Source organism: Zophobas morio, unplaced genomic scaffold, assembly GCF_036711695.1.
Source record: "Zophobas morio isolate AGI-343-1 ecotype UQ-CSIRO unplaced genomic scaffold, CSIRO_AGI_Zmor_V1 ptg000012l, whole genome shotgun sequence".
Taxonomy (NCBI): domain Eukaryota; kingdom Metazoa; phylum Arthropoda; class Insecta; order Coleoptera; family Tenebrionidae; genus Zophobas; species Zophobas morio.
Genome location: NW_026972117.1, coordinates 28,957,198 through 28,978,136, shown reverse-complemented (window position 1 = coordinate 28,978,136; position 20,939 = coordinate 28,957,198). Strand labels below are relative to the sequence as shown.

At 30.8% G+C, this 20,939-nt stretch overlaps 1 protein-coding gene across 6 annotated transcripts in view; it reads left to right on the top strand.

Moving 5' to 3' along the window:
• LOC135128153 (WD repeat-containing protein 47) overlaps positions 1 to 20,939 on the top strand; it is an 86,022-nt gene that overhangs the window by 29,163 nt on the left and 35,920 nt on the right. For 3 of the 6 annotated variants that reach the window (XM_064055044.1, XM_064055043.1, XM_064055045.1), the window contains exons 3-4: positions 12,489 to 12,587; positions 12,767 to 12,833. In XM_064055044.1, the coding sequence (XP_063911114.1) occupies positions 12,489 to 12,587; positions 12,767 to 12,833 (166 nt within the window). Of the gene's footprint in view, positions 1 to 4,539; positions 5,191 to 12,488; positions 12,588 to 12,766; positions 12,834 to 17,278; positions 17,880 to 18,408; positions 18,746 to 20,939 lie in introns of those variants that run through there. The other 3 variants (XM_064055049.1, XM_064055047.1, XM_064055046.1) reach the window with 3 other exon arrangements.

The window sequence follows — 20,939 nt, the reverse complement described above, 5'->3', positions numbered from 1 at the left end:
AACATACTACAGGATTTACTTTCCCCTATGTTATTACATATTCCTATAAACAGGATAGGATAAATCAGATATGTACACACAAAAGTTTAATAAATACTTTGTTACTGTATTTCAACCAACAGAGAAAGCTATTCAAGATTTATGATTATTATTTTTTAATTATGTAGCGGATGACAGTTGCGTTTATTAAATTCCGGGGAAGGGGGAATAAATTGAAATGGGAGAGATCGAAATCTCAAAATGATGAAACTATGAAACATCAAAAAACGGCGTGCGTATGTTATAAGAAGCGCTAACAACCACAGATTAACTCGCCTTAGTAGATCAATAGAAGTCAATCAATGTGTAGTAACCCACATTTTCTAACATTATATTGGTGGCAATAGAGTTTTCAATCACTTATAATGGGGTGGTTTACGAAGGGGGACCAATCCTACTCGCATAAATCATTTGCACGTGTTCAGAGTTTGAAGGCTAACAGATCGGCTTTCCAATTTGTTCAATTGTTCTTACATGATACCTTTTACACGACAGCGTAGGTTTTTTTCTTTGTTGTAAATTTAATAAAATTAATTATTACAAAATAAATCTGAGTAAAAAGTAAAATTGGGCGATCAACATACTATAATTTGTATTCGGGAAACTCTTGGAAATGATTTTTTTTTTATGTTGTTACTTTCTTTTATTGTTTAGAACCTTAACTCCACCAAATTATCGACTGGTATTCGTTAACATAGTATTTTTTAACTAGGACTACAAAAAAATCTGTAGGAGTAATATTAAAGATATCGATATAACTATTCCTGTATTTCGACAAATGATCCGGTTGTCAAAAAATTCCAGTAACATTGCTTTTGTGGTCCTAGCTGAATCATCGCCGTGAAATCGATACAAAATCTGTCCAAATTTTTTGCTGATATCTAGTATCGGTTAGGTTACCTTGAAGAGTATTACATGGAATACATACTTATTCAATTCTGTTAATCACCTTATCATTACCATGATTACCTTCAAAGAATAAAAACTCTACCAATCGTCGACAATAAATAGGCAACCCTAGATGGAAAATTGGCTTCAAATTCTTAAACACTTTACTCGAAAAGGAAACAGTGCTAAATCTTTTCGCAATTTTGTGAAGCAATTCTAAGCGATAATTCTTTTTGTTGTGCTAAATAATAATAATAATAATAATGTTTATTTCTAACGGGTAAGCACCCAATTACAGAAACAAAAAGAAAAGAAAAACAATGTGGGCATAATGGTACAAACGGTAGCAATAATAGTAAACAGTAAATAATAATAAAAATAACAAAAAAAAGAAATACAACACTAAATTCATAATAAATGTCGTAAAGATGTTGTATAGGTTTGCTTCATAATCTGTCTACCATTTCCAGATTTCTCTTATTTATCTTTCGCCCTACCACTTCCCTCCTAGCTTTGTAGAAATAAGTTTTCTCGGAACTCTCTGAAGAAGATAAGAAAAATGGGGTTATTAGGAGGGATGTGTCATGTATTATTTATTAAAGTTACAGCGTGATTGATTAATAAATTGACGTAAGATGTAAATCAAATTTAAAAATCAGTTTATAACTATTTAAATGTTTGTAATAGGTTTAAAAAATTATCGGCAATTAACGTTCTCCTTCTTGTCCTAATTAATTTTTCTATCATTAGAAGATATACAGATTCAATCGCAATAACAATACAATCCCATCGGGCTAGCATGGGGCACCAATAAAACATATTATAATAAACGAATTAATGCTAATACTTCTGACTAAAACAGGAAACAGGGTATACAGTTGAATCGGTCATTTCAAAAACTACGTAAGCCCTATTTTTTTGAAATGTAGTTTTTGCCTGGGGTAAACTCATGCTCACTGCAACAACTACATTCATCTCGGTAAACTTAGTTGGAAATCACACCAATATCTTTTAAGAGTCCTTGCAAAAACAACATTAATAAGTGACTTATGTCGTTTTTGCGGTTACATTTACTTAAATTGGCTGTAATATCGGTCATGTGTCATATTAGCCAACAGAAGTCGAAGACTACCAGGAAAATGTTGAATCAGACGGTTAATACAATTAAAATCGCAGGCAAAACTTATCGACAAAGAAACGTTATTTGCTTTAAAATTTTTAGGAAATCCGTATATTATAAGCTATATATCGACGTGGTTTTAGCCACAATACAATCTGATAAAAATTTAGTTAACACAACAGTGTCATTTATAAGTACGGTCGCGGCCATAGAAAACTAGAGTAGTCTAGTTTTCTGTGGCCGTGACTGTACATCAAGTGAATGTTCATATCCACATTATATCTCTGTCACTTGTGTCACTCTGTTTTAACACTAAAATCTACTGATTAAAACTTCAAAATTTTGACAAGTCAAATGTAAGCAATTAGTGCGAATCCACTTTGTCGTTAAGTTTTATCTGTGACTTTACGTCCCATAATATTTAAAAGTGCCATTTATTTGTGTATATCTATTAAATGTATATATGTGTGTATGTACTTCATATATATATTTTCTTTGTTATGTTCAAGTTGTAACAATTCTGTATTTAAAACTAAGTTTCTACACTTATTACACGAATATAATTCTCATTCACTGCAAAAACAACGTCAAGCAAAACAGTTCTATATATTTTTGTGTACATTGTTGAAAAGGAAGACCACAAGTACCACAACATTGTGCAAAAATTGTAATTAGTAAGTTAAGCACCAAATAAGTAATCTTGTGTTTTTGTGTTATTTAGTTTTTAATGATTCAGTTTCTGGCAGGAAGCTTTGTCCAATTTTATTCCACAGATGAGATGTAGCGTAACAGTGTTAACTCCTTCGAAAAAATAATACGGGAAAATTGGTATAAAACTATGGGGAACTACCGAACTACACTTTCGCTGATATTCCGCCAATGCGCCAATGATCATTTCCTTAGCGCAATCCAATGATTCTAATACGGATTTAAATAGATATTGAAGTTACTTGAGCAGAGTATGAAGACAACGATGATGAAACTGAAACTGTTTAAAACACTTTTTGATTTTTTTTAAATAGTTTTTATTAGTTCTTCCTCTTAGGTTTATGTTAATTTTTATTTTTATTTCAATTACCTATTTTAATAAAACCTTAAATCTTTCTACTGAATTGTCAAGGAGAGAATAGATAACCCTTGTTTTTTTTCACTAGAATAAATCACTAAAACGGTTTCCTGTTTAAAAATATAAACAACTCTACATTGCATTGAGCCAATCACGAGATTTTTATTGCAAGTTTTATTAGTCGACTGCAATATGATACCAGACTAGTCGGCTTCATATTTAACATCATTTGCATTTGTTGTTGTGAGACGCCGGGAATTCGATTCGATCAACTATATTTTTGAAACAATGAATAATCTTTGCAATGTTGTAATAATTAGATGATAAAACGATTGTCTTTAATGTAGTTTTCGTCCATAACTTCGTGATTCCGTGACAGCCTGATAGCAATCAATCACCTTTACAGTGATTGATATGGCTATAAATGTCGCAGTGTCTATGTAGTGTCTCAGTTTATTGTTAATTGACCTGTTCGATTTTTTTTAATAATAAGTTGGACGATTTTTTTTTTTGTTCTGGGTGGACCCTAATGAAGGTTCAGATTCCAACACCTATAGCTATCTTTTTGTCAAGACAGTAATCCGGAAAAATAAAATTAAACGTTTTGCCGTTATAATTTTTGATTATTTTTTGCACAGTTTGTAATTGTACTATGTACTTTAAAAAAAGACTCGGTATTTAATTTAAAAAAAGATTTATCCGTTTTGTTACGTAACTGTACCATATTGTGTCATAAAGGAAGTGATGCTATCTTTTCGCTTAAATTGGATTATTATGCAAAATATTTGACATGCTAAATACTTTGTTTACTTTTTTTCAGTTCCTTTGAAGTGTGTAGCGTCATCGTTTACAAAATGTCTGTTACTCATAATTTATTATTATAAAATGACTCGACTGATGTATTGTCAGATTTGGTAATTCTTTTAATGTTATTATAAATTACTCATCAATATTTATGTATACAAAACATTTCCAAAAGTGCACGTTTTAATTATCACGTGTTAAAAGATATAAGTAACGGATGACTTAAGACAATTAAGCAAGGATCGCTTTCTTTTATGAAGTTAAGTTTTAGAATTTTTAGTAAATAATAATTTTTCATTTTGCATATGTATATTAACATTAATTATACATGATCGATTACAAACACGTTTATTATGGATCTGCGTCATGTTGTTTTCCTTTGAGTTTCGCCGCTAACAATATCCATAACAACTACTCTTCATTAGCTATGGGTTGAAGATAGCTAATCGTGTTTTATATTTTGAATAATTTTTCCTTAGAGAGCGCCTCATTTTTATAGCATACTGTTGAACAAAGCTCGTCAATATGACGTGCGGCACTCTAATTGCCATGAACATAACGTAACGAGAATGTATTTTTTATGCTAATAATGCAAATCAGCATCTCTGTACATTTAGTCGGTACTTAGATTTGTGGGAGTATGCGTACGAGTACGCGGTTGTGGAATACTATTGTCGGTTTGGTTCTGTTGTTAGTGCTGGAAATAGTTTCCATTAAGTGCGTAAATTTGATAACAAAGATTATCTGTTAAATATTTGAATAAAATAAATACATAAATCGTGGACTGTTTTAAAATTAAATATTTTAAAGGAAAATGATGAAGTAAACAGAGTGTTGATGATAAATGAATTTTTCAGTTAGGTGCGAGAATTTAACGGTTTTTCTCATCGTTTTAAGCGTAATAATCGCAATTACAAGCTAATAAAATTGATTAAATTTTAACGACCAACGATATTTTTAATTGGTTTTTATTGCCGAAAAAATGGATCACTATAGTCATACGTGAACATCTTCGGCGTGACTAAATTACGTACATTGCATGCAAAGATTCCAATGTTTAAATTACGCAGTGCTTATACTACTTGTGACTTTTTACCACATGTTCATGCTTTGAGCGTTGGAAGTTGAAGTGCGGTGTTGGGTAGTTCGTTATGTATTACAACAACTTTTTGCATCCTCCTATTTTGGCGAAATATCGAGAACATGGCAGAAGAAGAATTGTTAGCTATGTCGATAGTTCCGAATGTAGTTTACATTCCAAACAATCTGGCAGGTAAGGTAACTAACTACTGTCGAATATAAAAGTGATACTATAAGTTATAACTAATTTAAAATACTGTGACAGAAAATAATTTAAAAAAGTGTGATCAAAATATACACAGACGTTCGCGCATTTTGAAACTGTTTATACACGATGTGAAAATTTTAGAAAATTCAAAGAATTAACCAGTGTTAATCGTTTTAGGATCGAACTTAATCTATTCCTATTACATGATAACGAAAAGTACAAAAGTAACTCAAAATAAAGTGAAATACATTGGGTAACTGTTGACAATATGATCAAATAACAACATGTGTTCTTGTGTAAAGAATTCACCCTTTATTTGTGTAACATGCCTTTTTCATTAAAAATGTTCTGGATTCGTACTCACAGTCAGTTATAGTTCAACACAATTTACGAAATAAATTTTAAAAGTTAAGAATTTTAGTGTCAAAAAAGGTATTTCCGAAATATGTAGACACATCGCCGCTAAAAAGATAATTATGAACAACTTTAAAAGAATGCATTTTTTTTTTATTACAAAGTATAGTTAAAACTAGATCCAAAATATTTGTTTTAGGTATATTTTAATAACTACAATTCATTATTTTGATGTACTTGAAAAACATAATAGAAGATTTTTTTTCTAGAAATAGAGTTATCGCTATATTTTTTGTTCTATGCCGATTACAAAGTCAAATTAATACTGTGCATTTATTTTTATGTTGACAAAAGTTGTAACTTTCGATTTCTTGGGTTGTCATTTAAATTAAAAAAAAAATGTGACACAGTTTCTTTCGACGTCTTTAGTTAAAATAAAAAGTTAATGTCTGATATAGTTAAAACGACGCGTATTTATCCTCGATATATTATACAATATTATACAACGTGTTTCAAAATGATTTTCATCTAGTCACCTATGGCTGCAGATTTTCAAAGCCAACTAGATGAAAATTATTTTGAAACACCCTTTATGTATATAACGTAAATAAATACATATTTATGGTGTTTGTTTTCAATTTGGGCTACATTTTTTCTTCACCGTACTTACGAAGTAGAATCAAATTTATTATAGCTGTTTAAAAAAATTAGTGTTTTTTTTTTTACTTATCTTTGCTCATGAAAAATCAACATTTTTGGGAAAAAACAAAAATTGTACCAAGCCACACAGAATAATTTCGAGCGATGAAATAAAACGCCCTATTTGCGAAGATTCTATTGTTTAATTTAAACAACAACAAAAAATAGTAAATAGTCCGTTTTACTTAGAATGATTCATCTCATCTACAGGCCATCTGCGAAAATAGTGGTTTTATGATTTTGGCTTTTTCAAACACCTCGTTTGTAAAGAAAGAACATCTTAATTAATACCTAATAAGTCCGTCCTGTTTAGGAGAAGCGTACCGGCTAAACACAACAAAAAGTCGCTAACTAAGTTTAGAGTGATCTCATTAATTTGCATCTATAAGCTGTATTATTCGTTGAGAAACCATTGAACATGTGAAAAGAAGTGTGGGCTTAATCCCCGTGTTCATTTTTAAAACACAACATGAATGCATTGAAAGTACGCAACCAATGTTACAGCAAGGCTCGTCGATTAAAAAAAAGTAAATGTTCCATTTGGTTGAATGATTATCGTAAAATATTTACAAAAATCTAATCAATACTCGATGCGTGGAACAGAGCAAATTGTGTTTTATCTGAAGAAAAGAAGTTAAATATCCTGTACCAATGCAGAAGAAAACTCACTGCCTTGATTAACTTCGTTCCTTTTGAATTTCTTGTTCTACAAACCAAGTGTGTAATTTTGGCGTAACATTAGTTAAATACTTCTAATAGTTCTTATGCATTAATATGTGTTTTTAAAACTAAACATAGAGATTAAGTTCATACTTATTTTCATAATACGGTCAGATTTAAAAAGTGTCCCGATATGTGATAATAGCATTATTTAAAGCAGGTCAAATATTTAGTACGTGTAGGGTGTATTTCCATTCAGGAACATAATTTCAATACAAACTCATAGCAATCGCGGGATTACTAAGGGAGTGTTAAAATTGTGGCACCGCAAGCAAGTATAATTCAGTCGCTGTCGTTGTTGACCAGCACCGGGGGAATTTTTCCTCCTTCCCTGGCTCTGGATGCGATTAAGAACCAATGGGCGCATCGAAGGTATTATTTTGTCGTCGCCCCGCATGGTACAGACTGCACCCTCCAAAGGTAGCAACGCCAGCGGAGCGTACCGGTACTAACCTACAATAGGCATGCATTTACGCTACACACGTAAAGAAATATACTAGGGCAGTTTTTTTTTTGTCATGTCTGGGTTATAGTATTTTACGGAGAGTATGCGATTAATATGCTAAAAGAAAACAAAAATTTCAAAAATACACGACGATTATAAAAATATGTAGCGTATTCTATATATATATTATATAAAAAAAAAAAAACAAGTTGTGTGCAGTGTCTCGCAAACAAAACACTATAGTCGAAAATAATTTTAATGCATGCTTTTTACTTCCCGAGCGTAAGCAAAGGAAGTATTGTAATCGAGTCCGTCGGCCGACTCTTTACTTTTACGTTTTCTCGATCTTTCATGACCCCTAGAAGACGAAGAAATAGGTCTCCCATTTCCGTCTGTCTGTCCGTCTGTCCGTCTGTTCGTCCGTCTGTCCGTCTGTCCGTCTGTTGTCCCGGATTTTTATTAGACAGATAATCTCCGAAAGTACTCGACCGATTGTTGTGAAATTTTGTACTTATATTAAGAATATCATGTAGATGGTAAAACACTAACCAAAATTTGTCTAATCATCCCCACCACTAATGCGATGACGTCACTTCAAAATTGTACATAGTAAATGGGTTTTCAATTGTATAAAATAACATAGTCTTACACATGTAGTTTACAACTCTGAATCGACTTTTCACCCGAAACGTCCAGATTTTTGAAAAAAAAATCAAAATTATAAAACAACATTTTGAAATTTAATTTTTAATCTGCTAACCAGAATGCTTTGAAATGTTGCAGATGTTTTAAGGCTATAAAGAGCATCATAAATCTTTAGTCAAAAAATATTTGCTTATCCCCTCCAAAAACTTGATGACGTCAGCTCAAAAGTTTGTGGAATAAATCATATCTAAAATGTACAAAATATGATGAGTCTGTACTTGTGATCTATCACTCCATTCATATTTTTTGGATTTGCATATACAGGGTGACTCAAAAAAATTAATGAATGCGTAAATATATTTTATTGATTTAATCAGGAACTACAAAACCAAATGCTCTGAAATCTTGCAGATGTTTTAAGGTCATAAAGAGCATAATAAATGTTTAGTCAAAATATATTTGCTTATCCCCTCCAAAAAATTGATGACGTCAGCTCGGAAATTTGCCGAATAAATCATATCTAAAATGTACAAAACATGATCAGTCCGTACTTGTGATCTATCACTCCATTCATATTTTTGGATTTGCATATGCAGGGTGACTCAAAAAAATTAATGAATGCGTAAATATATTTTATTGATTTAATCAGGAACTACAAAACGGAATGCTCTGACATCTTGCAGATGTTTTAAGGTTATAAAGAGCATAATAAATGTTTAGTCAAAATATATTTGCTTATCCCCTCCAAAAACTTGATGACGTCAGCTCGAAAATTTGCCGAATAAATCATATCTAAAATGTACAAAACATGATCAGTCTGTACTTGTGATCTATCACTCCATTCATATTTTTTGGATTTGCATATACAGGGTGATTCAAGAAAATAAATGAAAGCGTAAATTTATTTTACTGATTTACTCAGGAACTACAAAACCGAATGCTTCGAAATCTTGAAGATATTTTAAAATTATCATAAGCATGGTAAATTTTTGATCAAAACGCATTTGGTCGTCCCCCCTAAAAAATTTATGATGTCACCACAAAATTTTGCTGAAAAAATCCTATCTTAAATGTACAAAATATGGTGAGTCTCTTCTTGTGATTTATCATTCCATTCAAATTTTTTCGATTTGCATATACAGGGTGACTCAAAAAAATTAATGAATGCGTAAATTTATTTTATTGATTTAATCAGGAACTACAAAACCGAATGCTTTGAAATCTTGCAGATGTTTTAAGGTTATAAAGAGCATAATAAATTTTTAGTCAAAATATATTTGGTTATCTTCTACAAAAAACTGATGACGTCAGCTCAAAAGTTTGCCGAATAAATCGTATCTAAAATGTACAAAATATGATGAGTCTGTACTTGTGATTTATCATTCCAATCATATTTTTGGATTTGCATATGCAGGGTGACTCAAAAAAATTAATGAAGGCGTGAATTTATTTTATCGATTTAATCAGGAATTAGAAAACCGAATGCTTTGAAATCTTGGGAATATTTTAAAGTTATTATAAGCATGGTAAACTTTTGTTCAAAATATATTTGTTCATCCCTCCTAAAAAAATTGATGACGTCACCCTTAAATTTTGCTGAATAAATCCTATCTAAAATGCAAAAAATATGATGAGTTTGTACTTGTGATTTATCATTCCATTCATATTTTTTAGATTTTCTTAAGAGGTGGTTCAAAAAAAATTAATGAAGTCAATTTATTTTATTGATTAAATTAAAGGCAACACTTATTATTAGTATTACACCCCAACCAACCCAATTTGGTAGACACAAAATTTGTTAAAGGAAAAACTCGGTTGAAACATAAGGGTAGCAGGCTTATTTACATCGACTTTAACATTACAGACCTGCATTTGTTCACTTGGTTCCGCGAATGTGAAATAGACATGTTTATAATCAACCAATTCTGAATTTCACCGTCAAGAATTAAAATAAAACCATATGTTTTATATAATAAGCGGAAGTCGAAGCAATAAAACCGATGGTCGTTTTGTTTACAGTTTCTCTGTTTGGCTCTCACGTATGCTGTTACGCTTGTCATCTTAAATTAAGAATGTTTATACATAAACGATTTTCAGTTGCCGTATACGTGAGTAAATTGTTTCATTATTTTATTGATTATAAAAAATCAATATTCAAAACGACCCAATTCATTTTCCCGAAAATTTGGGAATACAATAATTTTATTCTTAGTATTACACTACATCTATCCCAACTGATATCCGTGTCCTTGCAAAAATGTTGATGACGTCATCGCAATTTTAAATTCCCACTACAAAAATGTAATGAGAAAAAAACACAATAGCCATGCAGTCGTCAAGTTTCCGACAGCGAGGGAAGTACTGTCTAAACTCTTTAGACCAATTTTTTCTGTCTGCAATAAGAATAAGTAATGTGATATCGAGGACCGCGCGTTTAGTGACTCACCCTGTATGCACATAAATAAAACTTTTCAGGTGTGGTGGTTTCTTTGCAGCAATTCTCATCTAATCCTTTTTCACACAGTCGTTTAAATGTGGCTATTGATATTGATTTTCTAATGCAGTTTTAGTTTCAGAACTTACTTCATGGATTATCTTAAATCGATTTTTCCTATTTAGTAATGTATGGGGTTTAAAAGTTGGTTATACTTGTTCCTTTACATTTAACATTTAACGTGTATAAAATTACGTCAAATTTTAGGCGGTTCATACTCCAACAAAAATAAATGAAAGTAATCGGCATCGATTTGAGTGCTTAGTCTTTATGCAGTTCACAAAAAAAAGATCCAGAACAGTTCTTTAAATATACGAAGATGGTTTCTGCACTCTTTGATTTGTTGTTGTCTTTTGAAGTGGCGGTGAAAATGATGCTAGATAAAAATCACGTTATCACCTGAGTGTAGATTGGTTGTGAATTAATGACCCTGCAGTAAATTCAGTTATTTACTCATAATAAGTCTAAACAACATCTAACCTCAGAAGAAGGAACACATTACAATATGAATTCCAAGTGTGCTTACTTTGTAAGATTTTCAGATGATGTCATAATTTTTTTATCGGAACGGACAGACAAAATTTTGGTTCTATCATGTACACAATACAAAAAGTATACCAATACACCAAAAATTTCACAGTCCATGGTTTCAAAGAAGATATGCTTAAGAAAGTTACCATATCACAAATAGACGGAAAAGGGAGACTGACATTACGTTTTGTACGTTGAGAAAACGTACATAATTACATATTAAGTAAAATGTCCAGGAAGTAAAAACAACGAAATGTTGGTCGAAAAACAGAAATAAAAATGAAATTACACATTTCAAAAGTAATAAATAATAAAAGAAGAAATTCAGAACCAATAAAACATGTAAAAATAATATCAGTAAATATTTTTTTTTTATGAAAACTAAATTCTCTCACGGAGTTTTGTAGAATGCAATTGTACAAGTGTATCAATTTAAAGAACTTCTTTGCGTTCAATTTGTCCGATAAAAAAAACATTTAAGTGATTTTCTCCGTAAGTTATCTGACTGAATTTCAGCATTAATATTATGACTTATATTAATTATTATTTAGCGGGTTTAATTTGTACAAGCAAGGAACGGAGAGTATTTTATACAGCAGTTACTCTGTGTGATTATCTCAAGCAGCTTTTTTATAATATTTTATTTGTATTAACAGAGCTACCCCAGAACTATGTAACATAATTAATATCACGGAAAAAAGCATTGGATATACTCAATAGAGTATCAAGGTTAACAATAAATGCACAGTTTTCTAAATAAGAAATTAACAAGTAGCTCTTTCAGTTCCCGGATGTTGCTTCGAACCTTAAATGCCATCCAAAATTGTTTGTTCCAAGGAATATGACGTTATCACTATTTATGTATATTCCATTTGTTGAAAAAGTTACTTGCATTCACCTTTGACAAATTAGATTTATACCAGTTTCTGCAAAATTAACTTCATTATTTACATTTTTGCTGTGGAATCATCATGAATATCAGCATGGTAACACTTTGTGAAAGAAATGTATCAAAGGTGTCGTTTATACTGCGCAGGTACATCTACATCTGGTAAAAAAACATAACCATTTTAAACTTAAATGACTAAGAAAATATCAGCATTGTGTAAGTAATGCTACTTAAGTATACAAATCTTTTTTTCCTTTTATTTAATGTAGTGAGTCAACACATCACACAATCATTCGTTTCCTGAATTTAATTGTATGAATTCAAGAGGTTAACATTTCTAATGCAAGAATTTCCGTTTTTGCATTACAATACAGTTTTCAGTAATGCTATTTTCCAAGAAAGTTCTTCTATGTAGTTTAACGATTCTCGCGAATAATATATCAATACATTATAAATTTTACGACTATTTTATCATTTTTTGACAACATATTTTGTTAATTTTTCAGCAAGCAAAACGTAAATAAACCAGTAAATGGTACATCAACTGTCACCAGAGGTACTCCATCACCAAAACCAAATCTTAATGGAAACAGTGACACCTACAGGTACTATACATTTTGAATTTTATTTTATTTTATTTATGTTCAGATACGGGCATTTTTCATAATTAATTTACATAATACCAAAACATACGTACATAATTAGTAATTACATATTCTGCAAGCATTTTGAACATTTTATCCTTGCTCTATGAGCATAGAATAACAATGTTGTTTTGTTTCAGAGGACACCCACAACCTGATGAGAGAGACCTTAGAGGACTACAAGAAGGTGTTTACGACGCCGTTAAGGTAAGATAACTTTTTTATGGTATGAAGAATAAATGATAAATAAAATTTACGTAATGAATAATAGGTTTTAATACAATGAACTCAAATTTCTCTCATTTGTAAAATTATGCTTGAATTCTGAAAAGCGTATTACCTTAATATAAAGGATTATTTTATTATTAATCTACTACCCATCCCATATGTTTGCAAAGGATTATAGTAAAAAGGGAACTGCAGGAAATAGAAATTAAAACATAAGTAACCGGGAATCGGTTACTGTACATGGTATAAAAACGTAGTACAAGTTTTTTTTTTTTTATTTTGTAAGTATGTATGACTTTATTATTTCTCATTTCGGTGTTACTTTTATTAAAGTGTTCTTACGTAATAAAATGACACAATAATGTTTAAATGTGAGTACATTTTACATAAATGCGTCGCATGATTATGGATCACTTTATTAACTTTTGGCAGTTGCGTAACCTGCACAAAAATATTGATAATATTGTTTTTTAATTGTCGTGTGATTAAGTCTGCTTTACAGTGCGCTATTTTAAGACTTAACCAACTTAACCTTGCGCCTCTTTCTACAATTGTGAGCAAGTTATAAGATATTGGAAGTAATTTACATAAATTGGCAGTGCCTAATAGAGGACAGGTTTTTTTTTTACAATTATTTGCTTACCAATTTAATGTTCGTTTATCATTATTGTTATGTATAGTGGGCCAAAAAAGTATTTGACATCTAAATGCAGATTGTGTCATATATAAAAGTTGTTGTGTTCTGTCGACAAGGCTAAATATTAGAGTGTGTACAAATTTGAACAATTTGGTAGTACGTAAGGTAATTGGACCCCATATGGTCTAGTACCCAGTATAGCCTATTGGTTGTTTCTCATATGTTTAAACAAAATGTAGTAAATGCCGCCTGGGGTACATTCTGGAACATTTTTAAACCATGTAGGAGCAACCGCAAATGTAATTCTCCATTGCATTTGATGGTGAAAATTTGTTATAATTTAATTTTTTATTGTGAATTAGGTTAAATTCTCGTTACTTTTTATAAAATACCCTCTCAAATTAAACCAATTTAGCACAAGTGAAAGTATTAATCTTAGATCTCTAAGAATTTTGGAATGACAGTATTGCTCATCTAAATCTTAACAAAGAAGTCATTGTCAGCTACATGTGATTTACATAAATTCTTCAAAACTATGAAAGTAAGAAATGTAGCTTGTAATCAGTTCTGTTTGTTGTATTTGTTACAAAATTAAACAAAGAATAAGTACCAAAAAAATAGTTTTAATTATTTTACGGTAACGATTTTAAAAACAAATTCTCCATTTTTGTTATGCATTTCTGTTCCTATAAGTTATTTCAGTTTTTCTTCAGCTTGCTGATTAAGGCTATCAGAAGGAAAATTCATTGACATACATTGGCGGAGGCAAATAAATTGACTACTCTTGCTTGAGGCTTAAAACCTGTATAGATCTACATTCTCAGGAGTTTTTATATCATGTTCTAATTTCTGTAACACTTTAAGTACGTCTAGCATTCTAATGCTATTAAAATAGTAAATTGAGCTACTAACTTAAAAATACTTTTATAAATTTTAGTTTCGCAAGGACTAACTTAGTTTGTTTAACAAGTGTTAATTTTTAAAAATCAAGAACGAAATTTTATACAAATATTTTATATCTTACTTTATCATTTTGTGTACAACTAGGTAGTGGTCATACTAAAAATACTTTTACACAAGTTAACAACACAAAGTAATAACACTATTAATAATCGAAATATTTTATTATTTAACTTTCACAATTAACACATTCAGTTCATGTATTAGTTTTTATAAATGCTACTAAGAGCAGAACAGGGTAAACATAATATAATAATTAATATAGTAACCCAACGTGATTGATGTGACAATAATTTTCACAAAAAAAGACGAAAAAAGTAACTAAATACATATATAGTTTTTATTACAAATTAGGATTTATTCTTCTTATCACATCGTTTTAGAATAGCAATAATTGTAGCTGTTTAAAAACAAATCTTGAAATGGGAACTTTATAAAAGTCTCAATTTTTGTGTCAGATAAATATTGCTCTATTTAAACTAAATTAAGCTTAAAACAACTTTTGTCAAATACATTAATTCCACTTGTATTAAAATAATTAGTTTTCAATAAAACACGTAAGTTTTATGTTTTCTTTTTCGAAAAAATTAGTACTAGAAGTTATGCAACATTGTATTCTCGTATAACCAGTTTGCAAACAGTAGAGGCATCTAAAAAATTTATTACTCTTGATCGGATTAGTCATGAGTACAAAAAAGATAGCCAATTATAAATATGCCGTGTGACTTTTTGATTTTATTGACATTTAGAACTTGCAGATCTCTGATTACATAAGTAACCGGTTAGATGTAATTTCTTAAGCGAACTTAACAATTTTGAAATTTTTTTTGAATAAATTCAAATTGAAACTATTAAGATCATTTTCATTTTCAATGACATAGCACACCTATTAATCCCACGCCCTGTAATTTACATGCTAATAATAATTAAACTATCTTTAATATTGCATGTTTATTTTGCATTGATAAGAATTTATTTATTTAATATGTAAAAATTACACACCGGGTATACAAAACTCCATTACCGCTCATTAATTTAATCACATTTGACTTAGACTTCGGTTTTGAAAAACAAATGAAACAAACGTTGTTTAAAAAGTTACATAAAATTATATATCAGTACATGTAATAATAGTTAAGGTTTTCGAAGCCTCGGATCATCTTCTAATTTAATAATTCCATTTATGTAACGATTTACGTAAAGTAACGGTATCCTTAATCTCAGTTGCTTTGATAGTAGCCGCTTGATAATGTTAGAATCAAACCTGCATCAACCGAATGATCTTTTAGAATGTTTAAGAAAAATTAAGAAATAGGGACCCTGTTTAGAGACGCATTTTTAATCACGCAATTTACCGATCGCGTAATCAGATTTAACCAGTCAAAATTTCAGATTCACGAGTTAATCGCACATTAGATTTTAATTCGGATTAAATATTTAGTGCACTATAAAAAGGTAAATAATCCGTATCTAAGGAAATATACACGGTGTTCTAAGTATGTATATGTTAATATATTTTTCTGTTACTTTTGGCGTTGTCAAGTAATTCGGTTAAATTAATTAAAAGATGTTGTTTCTTCGTAAAAATTTACGATTTACATAATTTTGTTCAATAATATATAAAGTAGGAGTATAAATTAACTTTATAGCGACTTAGTCTTCTCTGTTTTATGATTTAAACTTCCTTGACCAAAGGTTGGCTATTGTGTACCACATATTTGAAAAGGTTAACACCAATGCGCGTACTGATTTGACCTTCAGATGTATGGAGGTACGGTATAAAGAACTGCGCCAATTTTTTTGATTTACTGAACGTAAGGAATGTATCGTTAACGACTCCTCTATCATTTGTAGAACATCACTTATACGTATTTATATTATTTATGTGGTTTTTGTGGTTTGTCACTTTCTCGTGAACATCGAGTAATGCCACCAAAAACTAATCAAATGTACAGTGTACCAAAAAACTCGTGTCGTCCGGCTAAAAGTTCTGCTATTTACTGGTTTAAATTTGTACTTTCTATTACATTGTAATTTCGTAGTAAACTTACTGTAATAATATCCATTGGAAAAAAATATTTCATTAGGAAGGTAATTTTTAAGAATACGAGTTTTTAAGTACACGTTACATAATATTTTGGGTTGAACGAAATGTTTGGAATCCTCGAAACGAAAGCAATAACACACAACTTATTCGACCATAATTAGCCCATACAAATCGTGCAAATATTTTTAGTAGACTTCAGGACATAATAAAGATCTATCGAATTTTTATCCCAGTAACTTACCTGTCAAGGGAGTTAAAAAATTAGTAGCATCAAGTTTTCTCTGTAAAAAGGAATGTTTAACAATTAATGACATGTTTTATCCCACAAAAAGAGAACAGACATACCTTCGTAGCCTTTCGCTTACAGTAAAATTTTACCATTTGCGTACCTACATTTACATTATCATCTTTTTACTAACATCCACCTGCTATTTACGAAGGAAATTGAAAAGTTTGCTATTGATGCCGCTTTCATTTACTGATTTCTCTTTGAAATGACTTTCGTTATTTTGTGTGAAAAATATTTTAAAGATTACGAAACTACCAAATTATGACATTACTAAAAATGTATACTGTTACATTTTTAGCGGGAACTGCCATTTTTGGATTTTTCCTTGACTTTAGAATATTTTGCAAGATCATAATTTTCAATTATGTAAACAAAATCTAATATGGAAAATTTTTCTTTTTTTTTACAATTTTCTTATGGCTAGACGTGGGTTGTAGATCTTGAGATTTATTGTCATAATACCGCGCATTTGGCCTGTACCGTGACAGTACCTCCGCGACCGTAGAGCGTTAATGTTGGAATGTGGCCGCAGTCATGGGAACCTGCTGACACACTCACGTCTTAGTGGTCATAGTGTTATGTGCGAATACCACGAGTGTTTTTAAAGTGAACGAATAGTAATGTTTTTAAATCGTCTGCCGATTTCATTTTTGTGAAAGACATTTTGCCGAAACAAATATAGGTAATTACCTATCTCTATATCGTGATGTTAGGTATCATAGAAGTCGCTCTTTATAATTAAAGCTCGAGATTGAAAAGGTTGCCAAAAATGGGCACTGCCATTAACCATGCAGCTGCTATTAAAAGACTCGAGGCCCTCTTCAACGATGTCAAACTCGAACAAAAACCAGCACCTGAAGTACACGTTGAAGTAGAGTCCAAGGTGAATACAAAATGTGATGTTCATGGAAAAAACGGACGAAGAGGTTCTTTGGGAAGTGTTCTTCACATAACAAATCACAGAGACTCCCTCGGAAATGTAATCAATCAAAAGAGAGATTCCCATATTCATTATACCGGACATTTTGGTAACGGTGTTGGGCCAAGACGAGAATCAATGCCAGCCCTGAATAATTATGGAACTTACTATAGGTAAGAAACACTACAGAACGAGCATTTATATAAACAAAACATTACGGTTTTGCCAGTTTTATCACATTTAAGTACCGTGATGTTTCTTATAAATCATGAGCATTTTTCCGGAACTAGTTCGCATTGTTTAGCACCAGACTAATTACTCATAATTACATATTTCTGATGAATAATTTTTACGTGTGAGAAGTATGTCGCTTAACTACAAGCACTAAATAATCATTTAGACATGCATCGTTTATAATTCCATTTCTAATGTGAAATCCGATTAATTATTTATGTCATTAACTTCAGATCGCATTTTTAAACATACTTCTAATATCATAAATTCAATAAAAAAAAGAAGCGTTGCGTGAGTAACGGTTGCGTTCGTTTTGGAATCATTACGTGAAGATTTGTACATTTTTTTCGTGTGAACAAGTGAAGTAGAAAATATTTGTTTGAATGACGAATATGGGTAATGACTCTGGTCAGTGCGTTTTCATGAAAACAGTATTTGATATTTTTCAATGAAAAACTAATTCTGTAGGCGCCGTGACTCACTCGGTCTTCCGAATGGCCCCCCGAAAAAGGAAATGGAACACCCAAGTCAATTTGCGTCCACTTTACGGAAAGATCCTTTAGGGTCTTCAACGGGATCACTGAGAAAAGATAATTCTCGTTCATGGGGCGTTCGAAGAGATTCACTGGGAGGCTCAATGTCCTCACTAAAAACAAGCTTTTTACAAGTACCAAACCAAATGAGACGGAATTCTAAAAATTATTCCACTGATTCATTGGATGGACGTAGAAATTCGTGGGATACAAATCGTAGAGGAAGTTCAGGAAGTTCATGCTGGGAAGAACCCGTTTGGCAAAGTAGAAAGGTATAACGCAGATATCGTACTTGTAAAAATTTGTTCCGACTAGGAGTTGCGTACTAACGGGACTTTTTTATCCGCAACTGTGTATTCGATTTTTTGTATTTATTTACGTATTTTATTTCAATCTAGACATCGTATTTGATTTATCTTACGTGTTTACAAATTGATGTTGTCAATAACAATTATGTATCATAAAAGCTTCCACACATTATTTGTTTACCAAATGAGTGGCTGCTGCTTGGTATTATTGTTTCAGTCGCCAACCCACGTTTATCCAAATTAGTAGATGTCGATTTCTGGAATGTTTTAATAGACGATAAAATAACATTGCATTATTCATGGGTCTACAAAAGCACATTTATTCAGTTTTTTGTAAACAATGTTTTTGGAATACCTTTAAAAAAAACCTGTATGTTTAAAAATGTATAAGACACTTTTTACGGAGGAATTACAATTTGTTTTTGATAAGATAATATGCAAATCGCTTTAAAGGAGGTCAGTAACTTGATTTTGTATAATTGCGCAACCAAAACTAGACTGCTAAAACACGGAAAGAGCTATCATTTGCTAACATCAATCAGAAAACAAAGTTTGCGTTCCAATCTCTAATTGAAATCTCCGTTACCTAAATTGGCGGCTTTCAAAATTTGCATATTAAATAATTCGTCTCTTCCTAAAGGAGTTGTTTTTATGTAAAAACTCATAAACTTGATGATATAACATGACAGGTGAAGTTGTACCAATGAAAAATTGATGCGCAATTAGATTTATATGGCAATTTAATGGATTCGGCTCGATGACGCATGATACCTTTAAGTAAGTCGAGGCGCCCCACGCATGTTTGCATTGATCTTGCCTAACACGGTGAGGTCGTTTACTTACAAGGATTTCTTATGTTTTCTTTTTTTTTTTGCTTTTGTTTATATTTGGTATACGCCGCAATTTAAAACTGAACACCACCCAGTCAATTATAATAAATTAATATGGTGATCTAATCATAATCTCATGCCGTGCTAATCCATAATTGAAATCTTTGATAGATCTTGTAACATTACTCTCAATAATGATTTAAATTCTTGGTATTACTAAAAGTGACATACTTAATGAAAACTCCATGGGTGACGCATTCTTGGTTGCACACAGACTTTTAAAATATCTGTAGTATTAGTCACTTCTTGTTACATCCTTATAACGTTAACACAGTCTGCAACTATACGATAATAAATTTTAAAAGTTTTGGATACTGAGTGCATTGCTTAAACCGTTTTCTATCTTTTCAATAATTTATGGAAATTTATTACACGTTTTTTGCATTTTTACATTATTTTTTTTTTTTTTTTTTTTTTTTTTAATATAACCTAACTTTATGACTTTCACATTCAATGTCCTTTTCACACGCATTGTGAAACTGATATATCTCTTTAAATCTAAAAGTTTGAATAAAAACTGAATAACAATATATAACGCACTAAATTTTACATAACCACCTTGTTCTTTGCAGAAATTCCCATATAAGTAGTATTTTATGTCAAAAAATGAATTGATAACAAGTTAATAAATGTGTTATTGTCATGTAAATTAAAGCTTTCTGTTTTTAGCTAATTAAATTAATTACCATGAGGTAACAAGTAGCACTTTGTTCTAAATGATGAATGTGTACCATGCAGTATAATTGACACTTCAAAATTTTAAAGATTTTAATGATGTAAAAATATTTTTTCCAATTTCTACTAATAAAATGCTCATTTTGTATATTAAATCTCGCTATTAAAATAATAGTTTAATCGAAAGGATGAATAAAATGTTTATAGCACACTTTATTCACACTGTCATTGACAACACGAATAAAGTAAAAAAACTAAAAATTCGCACTACCACTGAAATTTTCGTTGCTATGGATGTGTGGATATTCAACTAAAATTTGCAACGCTTGATAGTCCACCTCCTGTAAAACAGTCCTAATGAAAGTCCAGGAACATCCTTTGAATTTGACCGTGACGAAAGTACAGGCAGCTTAGGTAATTTACCTTCTTCAAATGTTCATCATATTAGTAATAGTACAATTAATATTTATGTATATGGATTACCTAAACAATAAATTTTTTGAAAAATTTTGCGAAATTGGAAAAAATCTTGTATAATACACGTGAATAAACGAATTTTATCCACTCAAAAACATTATCACACTCAGCTTCGC